This window comes from Syngnathoides biaculeatus, chromosome 23 (genome assembly GCF_019802595.1).
Source record: "Syngnathoides biaculeatus isolate LvHL_M chromosome 23, ASM1980259v1, whole genome shotgun sequence".
In the NCBI taxonomy this organism is placed as follows: domain Eukaryota; kingdom Metazoa; phylum Chordata; class Actinopteri; order Syngnathiformes; family Syngnathidae; genus Syngnathoides; species Syngnathoides biaculeatus.
Genome location: NC_084662.1, coordinates 6,597,757 through 6,616,330, shown reverse-complemented (window position 1 = coordinate 6,616,330; position 18,574 = coordinate 6,597,757). Strand labels below are relative to the sequence as shown.

Genomic DNA, 18,574 nt, shown 5'->3' with positions numbered 1-18,574 from the left:
CGCGACCCTTGTGAGGATAAGCGGCTAAGAAAATGGATGGATGTGAATCCAGTTCCCGACTCGGAGGGAGTCTGTGCACAAGTGTGTCCCTGACCTTCTCCTTGGGATTATGTCCCAGGTTGGCTCGGCCCAGTCTCTCCGGATTACGTTTGATGAAAACATTCTTGTATTATTTTTTGTCGGTGCTTATTGTATTAATATTCCCCGGCGGTTCACCCTCTAAAAGCTCAGTCCCTGTTCCCGCTTTAAGGTAATCTTCTTCCACTTGAGCTTTTAAAACGTTTTCGGGACGCGGCCTGTCTTTGTATTCTTTACTCCTTCATTTTAGGTACGTGCGCTCTTACTTAAATGACATGGAAAGTGCTTGGTGTGTGAATGATGAAGCATGCGACCAATCAAATCATTGCATGAGCGGTGAGAAATCCGAGTAAACCGGCTTCGGTCCTGTGTGACGATGAAATCTGGCGTCGTTCTACGCAGAATCTTTTGGTTCTGAATCCATTTTGCGAAGCGGTTTATTTTTTTTCCGTTGGTTTTGGGTCGTGGTCGCCGCCCGTTTCAAGTTGAGCTGGTCGCTTTATCTGGACGTCTTTTACTCAAGCTGCCAAACGACGGACAAGCCGCGGGCAGAATCTTCGTCTTTGTCTCCGTTGGCCCCCGTGACGAGCGGCTGCCGTGATAGCCTCGAGCGCGTAGCTCAGACTTCACTTCCGCTTTCCGAGGTCCGGTTTCACACGTCCAAAATAAAAAATCAAGGCTCGGGTCTCTTTCTGCAGCCGCAAGTGTCAAGACTTCCTTTTAATAAGGCTGAACGTTATTATTGTACGCGTGAAAGCGGTCGTTAAGGAAGTAGAACCTTTAAAGCGGAGCCGCAGCGTTTCCCTTTTTGAGAAAAGTTGCGTGCTCGCGCAAGCGACATCTGGCTAAATGTGTAAAAAAAAGAAAAAAAAAAAGTGGTTTGTTTATGTTCCTATTTTATACACGGTGCAATCTGTATTTGTACATTCCGAAATGTTCCTTATTTAGAGTTTGCAGTCATCAGACAAAAAGCGGACAAAATAGGCACAACTTCCTTCTATTCTCCAACCAAAAGCCTTCAAGCCAACAGATGCTTTTTCTCGTTATCATTGCCAGTTATCACTCTTAACTCTCCCTGATAAGACTTTACTTTCTGACCCAGATGTTAAGGAGTTCAATTTATCAGATGCACCACAAGAGCAGACTGGCGGGGGGGCAGTGAAAATGGCCGCAGGCTGGAGAGATGAGATGTAATATGGCTTTTTTTTTTTTTTTGTATTGTTTCTGGAGCGGCGTTAGCACAGTAAGGAGCTCAGCATCTAAAGAGGCTTTCATATCGGCGGGAAAGATGCGCCATATTCCGCCGCGGCCAGAAACCTGCTTGATTAATGGGCCGGGATAATCACCTCATCAAATCACTCTCACTTATTAAATCTTGTTTAATATCGTAATGAGGGCCCTCCTGAGCTGCTTTGGAAAATGTCCCCTCTCGTCCTCCTCCTCCTCTGCCCGGCCTTTCCGATTTGAACGGGAAGAAGGTCGATGGCGAGCCCTCCGTTCACCGAGGTTCTTCTCGTTTCTGGCTTACCTTTTACTCCGCTCTGATACCCGCCAGGAGTTGCATCCCCAAAAAAGTCTTCTGCGCGCAAGACAAGCCCGTTTGCAGTAGCGCAGCGAGGGCTACGAGCGCCGTGTTTATTTGAGCTCACATTCATGATGGATGATGTGCTCGATTGTATCATCGTAAATCACCGTAGGTGCGGGTCAGGACCTTCTTGAAGAGTGATACCACTTCCCAAGGCTTTGGTTCACTGGACTTTATTGAAACACTTCAGCTGAAGCAATATCCAAGCTGTCCCCTTGCAGATGATTTGTGGAGTCTCTCCGTAGCATCCCAACGTCGGTGTTACTTCTGGGATGGGCTTTCGTTTCCTTGACTTGACCTTCAGCAGGAATCGTGCTACAAATTTATGGGGTCCCGTGTATCACGGTCAAGAGCTGTGACCGGGCTCCGCTACCCTACCGTACCCCCTGGGACGACATTTGCCATGTCAAAAGGTCATCGATGTTGGATCGGAGGACCTTTCTCCCAATTTCGCTTTGTTTGTCGTTGGATTGGAGGACGCTTCTCCCAATTTCGCTCTGTTTGTCATTTTCTTCCGGTTGTCCTGGTCGGAATCACGCCGGGCCGGAGTTGCTCAGCAGCTCTTCGCAGTTTGGAGTTATCTGCGGTCCAGGCCGCACAAGAAACTTGATGGATTTTGGGGTGCAGTCCATCCACGTGTAGCACTTGTTCACATTAGAGTGAGATGGAGTCCGGACGGGTCGGCCGTCGATCGCGGTGCCCTCGCAGAGTGAAGACCAACATCAAACTTTAAGGCTCCGCCGTATTGAGCACCACGGAATTCCATTGGGTTGACTCGATCTTTCAAGCCGTTCATGAACAAGGATTCTCCAACAGCAAGCACCACACTTTGTCATCCCTGATGGCAGCCACTTAGCGGCAACAAATGGCTGAAGGTGAGCACTCCAGGGTCAAGCGAGAGGCGAGGGATGCATCTTCCCTACCCCCTCCCGCCCCCGAGTGCCTCCCATTTTTGTTGCCTTTATCACTGAGCAGCTGTTGTGTACCTGGACCTCATGAGCGGCGCCTGCGCTTGGTATCTTGGCAGGCCGGCTCCCCCCGGCGCTTCGGATTCTAGCGTGCGTCAATTCTTAAAGATGACTGTCTGCGTGCCGCGTCACATGGTCAAGCCCTGAGTGAAGGGCTTAAGGGGCTCTGGAGCTGGAATGCTCTTTGATGGAGGGGGGCGGTCCTATTGTTGTGCCAAGGAATGCCCTTGATGGAGATAACGGGGTATTGTTTGTATGCCCGTGGACTCTTTTCGGACTTGGGGTATTAGAGATGATTTAGTGGGGGGTGGACAATCATCTTAGTGCCTTGGCTATTTTTTCCCAGCCACGAGTTTCTCGTTGCAGTTAAGTCGTGATGAAAACATCCTGGGATGCGGCGTGCTCGGAAAGCTTAGCACCAAGGTGAGAAGAACCGGCAGGCGTCACGCGTCTGACAGGAAAAACCCCTTGAAGCAAACTCGGGTGGATTTTCGTTGAGCAGGAAACGGGCGATCTTCCTCGCGTCTGCTGACGGACCCGAGACAAACCTCCACTGACAACACAAAGCTAACCTCTCTCAAAGCGAACGCGGCGCTTTTCCCCGTTCTTCTTTCTTCTCACTTCATTTTGAAAAACAATGCCCCCGCCCCCCACACCCCTTCCTCCACGTTTCCACCCCACCTTGGAGAGGCAGGTTTATTAATAGTTCAGAGCCGGGTGCTCGGGGCTAGGCGGGCGGATGAGAAGGTTAAGAACGAGCGGCGTTAGCGGCGCAGGCCCAGCGGCCGCAGCGGCGTCTTTTGGGCAGAATGAGCCTTAACGCTCATCCTGCGTCTGTATCACTTTCGTGACAAATGAAATACGGCCAGCCCCGGCCAGAAACAATGGCTCGTTTGGCTGGCTTGGGCGGGGGGGGGGGGGGGGGGGGGGCTTAAGACTGGCTCCCGGCCCCCGCAGCTGTCCCGGTTGTCACCCCTCGTCTTAAGGCTCACTCCCGGCTCAGCGCCGCATCCCGCGGATCAAGGGGATGTGGGTCGGCACAAGTGTTTGTGTGTGCGAGTCCCCAAGAGATGCGGCCAGGCGATTCTCCGCACTTAGCGGCATCTGAAAACCCGCCCCAGACACAAAAGGCACGCCGAACGCTGTTAAGACCCCTTGACCGACTCCAGGCATGAGGTCATCTGCCTTGCTTTAGCAGCCTTTTGTCCCGGCGCTTGATTGACAGGGGGAGGGTGGGCTGTCGGCGACAATTGCGGCCTTGCAGAGAGCCGCGGACGGGAAAAATATTCATGATTATTTACCGAGTATACGTTTGAACCCCATGAAGTCTACTCGTCCCCATTGCTTGTATTTTTAGTTACAAGAATCGATCAGTTATTTTATTGCAACTCCAGTCTGAATTTTGGAGAAGCAACTTTGACTTTTGACATCTGAAGGAAATTCTGGTGACTGAAGAAAAAAACGTTCCGTTGGGAAGTGATGATAAAATATTCCAATAAAAGTGCATCCGAAGGTCAAAAGGCGGCCTCAAGACGCGACTACCCGGACAGAAATGTGAAAGCGCCTCGGCCTCGCTTTTGAATGGCTTCTGCAAAACAGGTGGTGAACTTTTCATCCTCGGCTCGCCTTTTGTGCGCGTGGAGAAGGAACAAATCTCTTCCCGGCTCCCCTTTTTTCACCCCCTTATGTCTCCGAGATTAGCCTTTGCTCAAATGCCTCCTGTTCATCTCAGTAATTAAAACATTAGAATTATGGGATTATGAAGTGCTTTCGAATTAATCCAGTACTCAATGCTCCCAGCACCTCGCCAAATGGGTCAATAGGAAATATAATGGGCTTCTGTGATTTCGGATTCGGGGATCTGGAAGAGGCAAAGAATGCCAATAATGGCTATTAAAAGCAAGAGTGTCCGAGAGGAAATGACGGAAAGGGAGACCCAAATCCCAGACCAGCTTTGCCCCGAGTGCCATCTGTCTTGGACTCACTAGACTCGGGTTTTAGCGGAGAGGAAGCCAAAGGAGTTTTGCTTTCGAGCGCGAACTGCCACTGCTCCGTTCGGGATGCACAACTGCTTTTCGCCACATTATTTATATCCGCTATCAAAGGGCTGGCAGGTGTTTGCCCTTTCCGGGCCGTACAACACCCTCGTAGCGATGTCCGCCGACGCCCCAAAACGCGTCACTTGGATTTGCTGTCGGGCTTGGACGTGCCCACCTCGAAGCACATCCGGGTACTTAAATTCAGGGAACGCGTACAAGCATGTATTCTGTTTGTGCAAGTATGTCTGCTTATTTTCCTGAATGTTTTCGGGGTTTTTTTTTGTTTTTTGTTTTTTGTTTTGGTTTGTGTGGCCCGCAAAAAAGAGGTCCAAGTTGACACCGTGACAGTTCCTCGCCGAGCGACGGAGGGGCCCTGCCGTCCAACAACGGAGGCTTTGTGGCGCTGCCCCTCTTGGCTTGTTCCGGACTTCCTTCTCTCTCTCTCTCTCTCTCTCTTTTGCCCTCTTTCTCTCCCCTGTTTTTAGCGAGTCCAATTCTTGTCTGAAGTCTTAATTTGGGGCGCTGGCCAGTGGGGAGATGGAAGTGAGGCAAGGGGAGAGGAGGCGTGGGGCGGTGATGGCTGCAGACGGACGGCCCTTTGTTCCTCCTTTCCCAGGCTCCTCTCTTGAGCCTTGGAGGCTCCAGTTGCGTCGGACCTTCCAGTCCCTGACAGGGAAAAGGGGGGGGGGGGGGGGCCAGTGGGATCTGTCCAACTGGAATCTTTCAATTGTGGGAAGCACGCAAGAGAAAGCGCAAGGTGAGAAAGAAAAAGAAGGGAACAGAAAACAGAAGAAGGACAAAGAGTAGGATGATGAGCCGAAGTTGCACATGCTGACCACTAGGTGTCCGCTGCCGCCAGATCCCACAGTGGCACAGGCGAGCATTTGCTGTGTTTGAATGCAAATATCCTCACTGATTGGCTCTCACCAATGAAGGCCAGTGGAACTGTTGTGTGGGGGGGGGGGGGGGGGGCACCAAACGCTGAAAGCTAACCGGGGGCCGTCTTGATGTGGTTTGAAAATCTACCGCAGTTCTTCTCCAAGTCGGAGGTGTCACTACGCGGCCGTTTGTTGTCGCAAAGTTTTCTTGGCGTAAATTGCTACTACGGTGACTACTACCACTTCTGTATATTACTCGTGGTACTCCGTTGTGACGTCCTGTGGAAAAATGCTCCTGAGATGTGACACGCAGTCTACGGCAAATCGAAAATGTTCTTGAACCTGAGCACGTGATGTGTGGGGGGGGGGGGGCGGGGGAGTTCAGAGAGGGACCTTGGGGACCGTGTCAATGTTTTCTGTGCCGGAGCAGGGACAAACATTGGGCAAACATTGGGAAAGGCTGGCAGCCTTTTGAGATAGTCGCCTGTTGATCTAAGACTGAGAAGCCGAAGTCCACTATCTCCCGTCTGATACAGCAGCCAAGGTCTCGCTGACACACAGTCACAGAACAAACACGGATACCTGAAGACAATGACCTTTGAACCGCCCCTGCGGTGGAACAAAACAGGAAGCGGGGAAAGTGACTCCAGCGACTTCCTCCCTGCGGGCCAAGAATGAATCGGGCGGAATGATTGTTAGTACACGGGTAATAAAGCACACACGAGCGTGCACACAGGAGTGGCGAGCACAGATGTGGTGTGTGCGGTGTTGCAGGGGGGGCCAAGAGAGTGAGTCTTCAGATGCAGCGACAGATGGTATCTGATTGCAGAGCAGACGGTCGGTGTTGCACAAAGATGCTGCCTCAGCCCGAGCTAAGGAGCTCCTCTCGCCTCCGGTCCGGGCAGGTGGACGGCAAGAGCGGACGGGGGAGGGGGAGGGGGGGGGGGGAGGAAAAAAGGAAAAAGGAGCCAGGCAAACGCACAAAAGAAGCGACTCCAAAAATGAGCATCAAAGCAACGACAACAAAAAAAGAACAAAAGGCAAGAAAAGGAGGAGAAAAGCGGGCCGGCCAGGCGGAAAGTACGACGAGCTCAGCGGAAATTTGATGACACGACATTTGACAACTTTGGAAAAACGACGGCAGACTTCACTGTTGCGGATTTCGGCCGCCAGACTGAGATGTTAAAAACATTCAGTCTAAATATTTTGAGCCGTCGTCGTTTTCTTCAAAGAGGACATTGCAACTTTCACAAGACTTTCAGCCACCTTAAAGGCAATCGAAGAAGCGGGCAAAATTGTTGATGCAGAGATTCTGCTACGTGATTCATTTTTACGTACAGTACAGGCTGCTAATATAGTATATTAACACGTAAAAAACGCCAGCTGGCTCCAATCAGAAAGGGTGGCGGACATATTAATGTGATCGATTGACAACACTGTCAAGATCTCAACACAAGCAAGAAATTGGTAAAGTAACATTTAGCATCAGACGTTTTAATAGCCGTTATGATATCATATAAAAAGAAGACTTTTGTTTTTCTTTCTTTTTTATTTCCATTTTTGATCCATTTTTCACAAGCTTGCATATATACTGCACATACATTCAGTTGATAGAAGGTGAAGGCACGAAAGGCAATTTGACTACTGGTTGTGTTTGGGCCGGGACAAAGCAATTGGGGGTGGGGGGGGGGGGTCAAAACAAAACAAACAAAAATACAAAACAGCTTCAAAGTGGTTTCAGTTTTCCGCATTAGCCTCGGTCGGCCCCGTCTGGGAACGTACGGAAAACAAATCGAAAATTCCATTTAGCTGCCGAAAGCCTCCCCATGTTTATACTTTTTTTTTTTTTTTTTTTCCCCAAAAATTCACCTTCAGCTAGGATTCATTTGAAGAAATTTGGGCCTACTTTATGAAATGCAGTACAGCCTTCCCTGCAACGTTGAATAAATTAGGATAAATTAAACCAATAAATTACACACAATCTGCAGGACAAAATAGACACAAATCAAAGAAAAAAAATGAAAATAAAATAAAATACAGCAGCCATAACATCATTTGAGTTGTATTTGACAGCCTGTGTGTCATTAAAAAAAGAAAAAAAAACAACCACCGCTCCGATTGGAATTACTGGACTAGAATAAAAATAGCGGTATCATCGTCATCATCATCATCATCGTCGTCATACAAAACGAGAAAAAAAAAAAAAGCATCAACAAAACACTATTTACAGAACATATTGCTAAGTTATACAAAGGCAGTAGCTTTCACTTTTCCAGTTCATCTCATGGATATTTACAAAAGAAGATGGCCAATGGAATCAGAGTCATAATAATAATAATAATAATAACAACCATAAAGATTAACTAGCGAAAGCGTAATGAAACAAAAAATGAAAAAAAAAAAAATCCCTTTCAAAAAGGCCAGCAAACGGATCCGAGGAAATGATGCTGCCACGCGCACGCACGCACGCGGGCGCCGCTTAATGAGAGTCATTTACATGTCGGCATGGCACTCCCAAGGGGGGAGGGTGGCGCGGTGGGGGGTGGGGTTCACCGGCGCGTTGAGAATTGTGTCACTAACTGGTTCACAGGTTCTCATAATCGGCCTTTTCTCTTTTCACTCGCGGACTCGCACACAAACACAAAATGCAAAGCACTCCAAAAATGACGGCAGAACACAACAAGTTTTCCCCGACCGCTTGAACCCAGTAGAAAAACAAGCGACGCAATTCTTGGGTTGTGTACAACGCCCCCCCCCCCCCCCCCCAGCCCGCCGCCCCACTCGCGGTCCTCGGCGGCGTTTCGCTCGCCCTACGAAGCTCACGCACGGCGGAAACGTCTTCAGGGGGTTTCTCGCGCTCTCAAGTGTTCAATTGAAGTAAGCGAGGGGCCCCCGGTGAAGGCGTGAGACGTCATTTTGGGGCGGGGGTGGGGGATTCTGACACCATTTTCCCATACCGTTGGATTGATTATACAAAACTGTCCAGCTATTCTTTGTTTTAATATCTCCACAGTATTTACAGTTGACTGGACAATATTGGATTCTGAGTTCATCTTTCCCGATGTGAAGAAATGAAAAAAAATCAAAACGGAGAAAGAAACCAAGTCACAAAATGTACACCTATTGCTGCTAATCTACTAACAATTCACTTATCCGGAACACAGAATTCAACAGACTTGTCAAAAAACAAACAAAAAAAAAATGCCACTATGGTGTACGTATATATATATATATATATATATATTTCCCCATAGATTTTAAACTGTACAATTCTTTATAAAAACTAACAAAAAAAAAAAAGTTATTGATGTGGCGCTGAACATCTGAGCTGTACGCTTTTAGCGTCGGGAAGCGCGAGGGCGTGGAGGCGCTTTCAGAAGCGGATCCTTTCCTCTCTCCTTTTGTTTGGCGCTTTCAGACGTCGCCCGGTGACAAAATCGTCCGCCGATCTCGAGGAGAGCCAGATAATGGAGGGAGGCGCTCTCGTCTTTCTCTGCCTCCCTTTGTCCGCACGCTTTTGATCCGTCCTCGTGTGGGAGGCGGAGCGACGTGTCCGTGCGCAGGCATTTTTCAAAATCGGGGGGAAAAGTAAAAAAGTAAACAGGTGAAGCTTTTTCCTCGTACCCGTAATGTCGTCCTCGCCTGTCAGAATTGGAAGAAAGTCGTTTCTGGAAAAGGCTCAATGACACCTAAAGTCGATTTTGGGGGGAAATCACCGATGGAGTTGAACGGCATGTGCAAAAATGACTTTCTTCTTCCAAAAATGCATATTTCTCCAAGTAGTACGTATTGATCTAAAACCTCACCAAACTATGGAAAAAAAGGGTTTGAGTCAAAACTGCCAACTTTGCCCAATTGTCAAGTAACGGTAAAAAAGTTTTTGCCCTTGACTCAAGCAGTGGAAAAAATTAAATCTCTTTCATTGGTGCTTGATGTAAAACTGTCAACCAATCGGAAGGGTGAAGAAAGTCATTTCTGGAAAAGGCGCAACCAGATGACGATTTTCAAACTATAGACTTGACTAGTCACTATTTTAGAAACAAAAGCAAAAGAAAGAACAAATCCTCTGCCGGCTTTGGACATTGCAAAAAAAAAAAAAAGAAAGAAAGAAAGATCAGGCCCAAAGATGCATTTGTATAATTTTTAGGGAAATGCTCACTCTGGAGGAGTCTATTTTTTTTTTTTTTAATCTTGTTTTCCATTTCAGCGTTTTAGTCATTTAAAATCTCTGACGTCAGACATTTTGTACAAATAACAATTCTTGTCAAAATGTTGTCAAACACTTGCAAAACCAAAACGGCAGCCAAAGTCACATCAGCCAACCGGAAGCTTGAAAAAAAGGCAGCAAAAAAACAAAAAAAACAAGGAAAGATCAAGCGGGCCGATGAATCTTTTTGAAAAAATACCTGCGCTCGTCACGTGACCGAACGGGTCTCGAGTGGAAGGTTTCGGCGTGGCCCCCTCCCCTCCGTGGGCGCACTTTGAACTCGCCGAGATCTCCCCCGCTCACCTCCGACCCCGCATTGTTGCCGCGTCTTTCTGAATTCCTAATGACGGCCTTTTTTGGGTGCCTCTTCAATTTTCTCCGTTTCGGGATTCGCACCTCTTCAAGTATCTGCCGCAATTGAGATGACGTCGTCGCGCCCCGAAATCAAAAGCCCCGCCGACGAAAAAAAGGCGGGTTGGTGGAAAATAGTGCCAGAATATCAAAAGACACAAATGGCGCTCGTGTAGGGAAACCAACAGAAAGTCTGAGAGGCGACGGAAAAAGAAAATAAGCAAACGGGAAAATTGCAGAAAACGCTACAAATGTACACAAAATAACAACATCGACAACAAAAATGTAATGCCGCACCTCCAAAACTAAATGGAAAATAAAACATTTCAAGCGATGGACACACGAAGCAGAATATTCCAGAATCTCAACTCTTTCTCAAAACTCTTAATAGGAATAATTTATTTTTATTTTATTTTTTTTTTTTTTGTCTTCGAAAGGACAAACAAAACTTCAAGTGCCAACCTTCAGCAACCGGCGGTGACAAATAATAAAATCATCGTATCCCCAAAATAGTCATCATAATAATAATAATAATTAATAATAATAATGTACACCCGATAAACACAATGGCCTACTTGCAGGGAAAACACACTTCAAAACGGGATCTTTTTAAAACTGGTCCAGACTCGCACCACCAAATCCCGTCAAGATCCTCAGGAGTTCTGATCTTTATTAATGCTGCGCAATCTACGGCCGGGGGGAGGGCGGGGGCGCTTCGTCCAATGGACCCCAAGCGGATTCCGAATCTGTACGGAATCCTGCCCCTTTCCTTCGTCGCTTTGTGAGTTAGGCCCCCCCCCCCCAAAAAAAAAAATTAAATAAAATGAAAATAGGAGTCACTCAGTCCCCAAATCAGCCCAAAAGGATTCAAAGGTTCAGTTCGTCAAGAGGAAAATCAAAAGCAAGAACAACCATCACCATCATCGAAGGAAAGCAACACAAGAGCGGGCGAGCGGGCGAGGAACAGACGGCCCGAATGCTACTTCAGAACTTTCATACGTTGGCAAATTCCAATCGAAAAGGGGGCCGACGCAATGGAAGCAAGGAGAACGGCGTCGAAGGCGGAGTCGCTTTACTCGTGCAGAAGCTCCTGCAGGCAGTTGGGCGACTTGAAGATGTCGGGCACTTCGCTGTCCAGCTTGCAGATCACCTTGTAGATGGCCTTCTTCCACGACGGGTCCACGTCTTTGCCCGCCACGATGGCGTTGAAGAACTCGCGCAGCGTGATCTCCGCCACCTCCAGGAAGCGATCGGGGACCTGCGGGCCAAAGACGTTCCGACGCGTCAGTGCGTAGAAGTCCACGTTCCGGCTCGCGAAAACGTGACCGAATTGGAAAAAACGCACAATTGCTGAGCCCGGGAGCCCAAAGCGGCGACAGCGGGACCTTTTAAGTCATCCGGGTTTTGACCAAAAAGTGAACAAAGCAAGCAGAACTGGGATTTTTTTTTTTTTTTTTTTTCTTTTACGACACCTCCGAGACACCAAAACAAGACTACAAAACTTTTTTTTTTTGGGGGGGTCTTTTCTCTCCGCAGTCGACTTGGCGCGTTGATACGATACTCGGTTCTTTCTGCCTTGGAGAATTTTCCCCTCGCGCTTTTCGCCCGCTTTCCTCTCGGCGTGTCAGCCGCGTGGTTGCAGACATTTGTAACGCAACTTCTGCGGATTGCGCGCTCGCTTCTCGGACGGCATTTGATCATTTCATTGCTGCGTTATCGCACATGACGCCGACGCGATAAAACCATAAATGTCGGCCCTCTCGACTCGACTTCCTTAAAAGTTGATGGTTGGCTTCCGCCTGAGAAAAGCCACTTGTTGCAAAGTTTCTCACAACGCCCGCTTCCCTCCCCGCCGTCACATCTTTATACGTCTTGCTGTAAAAAAATAAAAATCACAAAATACAACCCGTGAGCCAGAGATGGAATTATGACTCACACTGAAGTAGAAGAACTGATTACACTTCTGACTCTGAAATGTACTGTACGTTAGGGTTAGTACAAAAATGTACAAAGTATAGATATTTTTCCTGTTGAATTCTTTTTTTTTTTTTTTAATGGACACGTTATCAAAACAATGCATCACCATTGAAGTCACTGATGGTGTAGTGGTACACGTGCTTGCCTTTGGCGTGGCCAGCGCGGGATCGATTCCCACCCCGTGACGGTGTCGAAATCTCCTCTTTGATTTACTGGGGTAGCCGTTTGCCCGAAATTAGCTGGGATAGGCTCAAGCTCTCCCGTGGCCCTTTTGAGGATAAGCGGCTTGGATAATGGATGCATCCTATTAGCGTTGCATTGTCAGCACGTTGAATCGATCCCAATGCCAAATAGGAGGCCTCATCGCTCAGTGGTCAGAGTGTTGGTTTGGTAAACCAGAGGTTGTGAGTTCGTATCCCGCTGGGGGCCTCTGCTTCCTGACGGGGGTTCCATCAGAAAGGGCATCTGGCGTTGCGCTATTGCTAATTTATTTTTTTTTTTTTTTTTTGGGGGGGGGGTGTCACTAATCCTTAAACCAGTAATTGGCAGTTTATCCCACCTTATATGTGTGTGTCTATCTATCTATCTATTTATCTCTCTATCTGCACAGATTATATATATATATATATATATGTAACTTGAGGTATATATAGTGTATGTGTGTGTGTGTGTGTGTGTGCATATATATATATATATATATATATATACATACACATACACTACTGTACACACTAAAACTACATCCAAGGTTTAGTTTGCAGATTTCATCTATCGTATTCTGGAACGTTACCCCTGCGAAAAATGAATTGCTATTTTTCAAAGTTACGTACGTACGGTAACAACTATGTATTTGTATTTGTACTCTATTGCCCCGAACAGTTCTACGTCCAGCTATAAAACGCCCGCACACACACGCACGCAAAGAGACGGGAGGAGAGTGGCGAGTGTCACGGAGGTGCCGGCGAAAGAGGAAGTACTAAACGCTTGAGGAAGCCGGGCCACGGCTGGCCGGGCCCTCGGGCGTCGGTGACAGCGGCGCTCAGCCACACCGGGCCTGGCCAGACTCCGCGACACCTTGGCGCCGGCCAACGCGCTGTCACAAGCGCGCACACCTCCTTGTGCCAAGGAGATGACACATCCTGTGCGCCGATAGAGGCGACATTTTGCGCACGCGTCTCCTCCATCCCGAGCGGGTGAGGGGGGGGGGGGGTCACCTGCCCGGACAAGGGCGGCGTGGACGCGCATTCGAGCGCCGGCGTAGATATACTTTACTAGTGGACCCGACGATCTGTGAGGGGATGGGAAGCGACTCGGACCCTATCGAAAATAATTGCCGGTCATTCTATTTGCATTGTGCGAAAAATAGAATAAGTTTTTCTTTTTTTTTTTTTTTACACACACACACACACACACACAAAAAAAAAAAATCATTTTTGGAGATGAATTGGGGGAGATGCCCGACTCTCATGCATTTGGAATTTTGATGCCTTGAGATTTGAGATATAAGTTGAATTGGTTCCATGACCACACTCATATCTTAAAAGCACTGGCATCTGAAATCATCTTTCCTCATTGAAATGAACAGAAATGAAATCAATCCGCTCCAGCAACATCCCCAAAAAACGTTTTTTTTGTTTTGCGCAAGTTTTGAGAGTCAATAACGAGGGAAAATATTATTTTTTCCAGAGAAGCTTTTTTGTGTTCATTTTGTGAAGTAATTGAAAGGGGGATTGTTGAAAAGGATTTTTTTTCTTTTTTAGTGTACAGGTCACTCTGTCTTTTTTTTTCCCCCCTGTACCTATTTATTAATTTTTCTGTGCTTCTACAGTGGACCAGACTGGCTTCCAGTGCCTCGCGTGCTCCTCCAGTGTCCTGCAGATACTCATCAGGAGTGTCAGGACACAGCAAGGTTAGTGGCCGTCGGAACACACACACACACACACACACTTTCACAGTCACGCCTGTTCGCACATAACACACATGGGACGACCCCCCCCCCCCCCAGGTGATGAATGGAGGCTACCAACCCCGTTAGCCTGTGCTTGTGTACAGAATGTGTGCACCAATGTGAAAGGTGAGTTGTGAATAACAAGCGCCCCCCACCCCCCGATCGCGTCCCCACCCCGTAACAAAAAAAAAAAAAAAAAATGCGCAAATCCCTCTCGAACGTGCCGTTTTGTCGCCCCGGGAGTGCCGCGTCGCTAAGGATATTCCCGGGCGGAATTTCTCCTGACGTTTTGACTATAAAAGGACGGCAAAATGCTGACCACAAGGAGATTGCAATGTCAAGGAGAAAAGGGTATCGGTATTTTAGATCCTCTTGACTACGGGAGGCGGCGGCGGCGGCGCATCGGTGGCGAAGAGTCTGAGGCCCGAGGGAGCGGCGTGACGGAACAGTTATTTCGGTCCGCTCGTTTGGGTTTTTCACTGGCGTCTGCAAGCGTTAGCAAAAAGGAGCTACTTCTTTGCTAGCGTCGCTCAAATGACTTTTCAGATGACACGCAAATATGAAGAGGATAAGCGGCTCGGAAAATGGACAAGAATAATTGTTGATATCCATCCACGTGAAGACAAGCGATGGTGTTTTTGATTTGCTCACAATAATTAGCAATCGTTTCACAAAGAAGGAAATGTGTAACACCCTTTTTAAAAAATATCTGCAAGTATCTACGTTTTCAAATTTCCTCCAGTTTCAAATTCTCCCAAGAAATATTTGAACCCTCGCATTCTGTCATGGGTCAACTTGACCCGATTTAAAGTCAGAACCTCAAGAAATGGACTCATTTTCAAACTGAAAATGATTTTTTTTTTTTTTTTTAACCAACCAGAAATGTTATTTCAAGGTGATCCACTGCACGTTGCGCCTCAGAAACTTTAAAGTTTTTGAGAAATATCAGAAATAAAATCAGTTGTTTGCTTAAAGAAAAAGGGTAAGTAAATGAGGCCCTTTAAAGCCAAGTTTTTTTTTCTCGACTTTCAAACTCTCAACTGGGTCAATTTGAGTACCAACAAAGGACCAAATGAAAATTCAAGTCAAATCAAAGCGTTAACTGTTTGTTTGCGAGCCTCTTGGCGTGTGCGCCCCGCCAGCCCCAGCCCCAGCCCCCCCTTTCCCTTCCTCGCCGTCTCTCGGGTCAGCTGTTGGGCTTTTGTTGCAGAGGCATTGTGGGGGATTATCCAGTGTGGCCGCTCATTCGCTGTGCCGTCCGCTAAATGGGGCCAATCGCGTGGCTCACAATCCTTCATACATATTTCATAGGGCTTTTTAACAAGTTCTCAGCAGAGCCCCAAATGAAAGGACAGATGTACAAAGCGAAAAGGCAAACGCCGTAACTGAGAGTACAAAGTCTCGTTTTGTCCTCGCGTTGCCTCGGTTTCAAAAAAAAAAAAAAAAAAAAAATGAGCCAGCGATGCACCCGAGAGAGTATTTTTGTTCCTGATCCGCGCTGTCCTGCGGGGACCTTCGCGGTACCTTTGGACGGATCGAAAACTTGATCTTATCAGGTTACGGACCTGAAGAAACATGAATAGCAAACATGGAACGTTTGGCAGCGTGCGTTGCCCTCAAAATGCCATTTCAAGCTGCCGGGGGAACAAAAGCCGTACATTTGCCCGTAAAGCGCAATCCAGTCCCATCTCGGACTAGTTTTGCGGGGGGGGACAAACTGAAGCCATCTACTCCTCTGTGGACTTTAAATGTCATTTTTCATTTCTTTGACTAGAAAGAAGTCGCAAAGACAAAAATAATCCCGCCTCCATGCGTGCATTTCCTCCGCCCTCGCGGTACAAAATGGATACAAGTGGACCCGGGAGTACCTAAGCGCTACTACGTTGCGTCGTTCAAGTATCGAGGATCCCACCCCAAGCGAAGGTCGTTTTCAGTTTGTCCAGTTGTGTTAGCTGCTCGTCGGTCGGTCCGTGTTGGCCAAGTCGAAAGAAAGGCGGGCAAGGTGGACGGCAGAAAACGCCGGATCTTCTCCAAAGCGGCCGTTCATCGCTCTCATTCAGTGGCCGGCCCCCGCCCCCGTCCCCCCATCCCGTCTCTCTCGCGACGCGGGGATAAGCTCTTTTGCACGGAGACGGAATCGGATTCCCTGTGCTTTTTGATGAGATAATAAAATATGACGGCGGACAATAGGAGCCCGCGGACGGCTCGCCGCGGCAGCCTGTCCTAAGACCGCTTAGACAAACGTTTAAAAAGGGCGCCGGGGGCCCAAAGCCGTCTTCGCGCTAAGTGCGCAAGCGTGCGTTTGGCCGAAGCCTGAGAAATCTCCTCTCTCTCGGTGACTCAGGGTCGGCTGTTTGTTTGCTCAACGTGTTTCTCCCCCTTGCTTTTGGGAACTGTCAGGAGATGTATTGCGCCTTCTATTTGCACAGCATTGGCCAAACAAGACGAGACCCTGGAAGATAAGGCCGCGCTCGTGTTTGTGTACTGTATAGCCTTGAAGGATGAAATGCGGGGACGCGACACCGACCCGGGCGACGGCCGGCCGGGTTAATTCCTAACGCCAACGCTCGCGCTTCTCACGGCGTTTTCGGCCGCTACGCGCTCGTAAACCCCGGAGGGGCTGATCATTGACTCGGCGTGGAGAATTCATTTTTTAATTTGGAACTTGTCCAAGTCAGCGTTGCAAAGGAGAATCTGTTCTCCGTTGCCTTACGGGGAAAAATGACTGTGAAATCATTTCGCATTTGGGGAAAATACACCTCGGATCAAGGTTCACCCACCAGGGTTGCGTCGCAATTTAAGAATCTTTGCTCTGTCCCGAGTGTCGCGGTCAAGTGCGCGACGAGCAACCCCTGGCGCCGAATTTGCCGAAGGGGGTGACCTCACAACCGGGGGACTTGGACCCCTGTACTGGGACAACTCGCCTCGATTGAGAGAAGACTCACACAAGGTCACACGGCAAACAAACTTTTTTTTTTTTCCTGCTTATCCACTGGCGGGGGACGGGAGCCGACCGACCGGCGTTAACTTGGGTCGAAAGGCGAAGTGCACCGGCGAGCGACTGTCGGCCAGTCAATGACGGGGCACGCGAAGGGACACGACGTAACCCACGCCGCCAAAGTTTTGCTTTTCCAAAAAGTCACTGGAGAGGGACGAAAGGCCAGTTAGTTGCCTCATATTTGGTCCCTCTGTGCCGGTTGCCTGGAGGCAAAGCAGAACTTCCCGAAACTTCGCCGCACTCCCTCTCTCACGCGCAAGAACACACAGTCCCCTTTGCCACGCATATTTGTTCCGATCGATAATCTACAAAGGCCTCGATAAGTCCTTGGCCCGCACTGTCACTTTGGACAAACACAACCCATGTCCCCTGTCTTTCTGCCGCAACCACTGATAAGACTCGGGCCACGGATGAAGAGTCCGACTAAAGCGCAGGGTCCTTGTTTTCACTCCCGCCCGCATTGTCTCCGGCTAAGATTCCCCTCAGAAAGTCTTGGGTGAGCACCGGGACAGGAAAGGGGCCTTAAAGCTGAGCAAACACCAACCACCCTCAGTCTGCTGATAGGCCCCGCAACGCCACGCCGAGCCCCCGAGGCACGTCTTTGTGAGCCTTACAAGCAGAAAAGCCACTTTAGACCTCGCAGAACATCCGGAGAAAACGGCAAAATCACGAGTTGAATCGCTTGCATAGCGGCGGGGGGCGCAATCACAATGGGGCGGGGGGCCGCTAAAGGTCAACAGGTCAGGGGGATGCGAGCAAAAGCCAAAGAAAGGCGTGAGGGAGTCTGGAAGACATCTGGAGAGGAGGAGACGGCCGGGAAACAATAAATAATGGCGAGCGGGACAAATAAGACCTACGGATGCAGATTGGAGGCGGGCGAGGAAAGAAAAGAGGAACCGTGCACGGAGTTTTGGGGAAGGAGGGGGGCTTCCACTTGGTCACATCTGCAGCTCTGATGCGGGTCCCGGACATTTTGCCAGCGCTCCCTCGGCCACGCTTCATTAGTCCCTCACACACACACGGGGAGGACGTTTAGGATGCTCTCGCAATAATGACATCAGCAGCAGCTGTGCCACTGAGCAAGGTGACCAGGGACACCGGGAGGGCGGGACCACAGAGCCACAGAACCACAGAGAACCCAAAACCGCAACAACCGTTAAGCCATTCAGACCCGAGAGCTGGCAACATCCCGCAGACATCCACCAGCCGCAAACTCAATCTCCGATGGGGACTAGCCTACGAAAGCTACAAAAAAATGTTTTCTCCGACAGTATGTTGTCGGAAAAGGCTTTCGAGCACCTTTCTCAGGGGAGACGCGTTAGCTGCATATCAACTATACTGTACTGTACTGTACGGTGGTTCTGCCACTGGCCTATTGTGTTGCTTTTATTTTTGGCAGCTCTGAACTTCAATCTATAGAAGCATTTTATTCATCTCTCAAGGTTTATGCTTCGGGTTTTTGTTGTTGTTGTTGTCTTACGCCGGGAGTCCCGACTGCCAGCGCATCCCTGCGAGTTCGCGTCTGACTAAACTATAAACGTCCGC

At 48.7% G+C, this 18,574-nt stretch overlaps 1 protein-coding gene and 1 long non-coding RNA gene across 3 annotated transcripts in view; one reads left to right on the top strand and one right to left on the bottom strand.

The window, feature by feature from the left end:
• Positions 1 to 18,574, top strand: part of LOC133496453 (uncharacterized) — a 29,144-nt gene that overhangs the window by 7,614 nt on the left and 2,956 nt on the right. The window contains exons 3-4 of one of the 2 annotated variants that reach the window (XR_009793785.1): positions 13,912 to 13,992; positions 14,089 to 14,157. This is a non-coding gene — a long non-coding RNA (uncharacterized LOC133496453). The remainder of the gene's footprint in view (positions 1 to 13,911; positions 13,993 to 14,088; positions 14,158 to 18,574) is intronic. The other variant, XR_009793786.1, reaches the window with a different exon arrangement.
• Positions 6,995 to 18,574, bottom strand: part of LOC133496451 (prospero homeobox protein 1-like) — a 32,013-nt gene continuing 20,433 nt past the window's right edge. Inside the window, exon 5 of the mRNA XM_061812068.1 lies at positions 6,995 to 11,364. Within this exon, the coding sequence (XP_061668052.1) occupies positions 11,179 to 11,364 (186 nt within the window). The 3' untranslated portion in view covers positions 6,995 to 11,178. The remainder of the gene's footprint in view (positions 11,365 to 18,574) is intronic.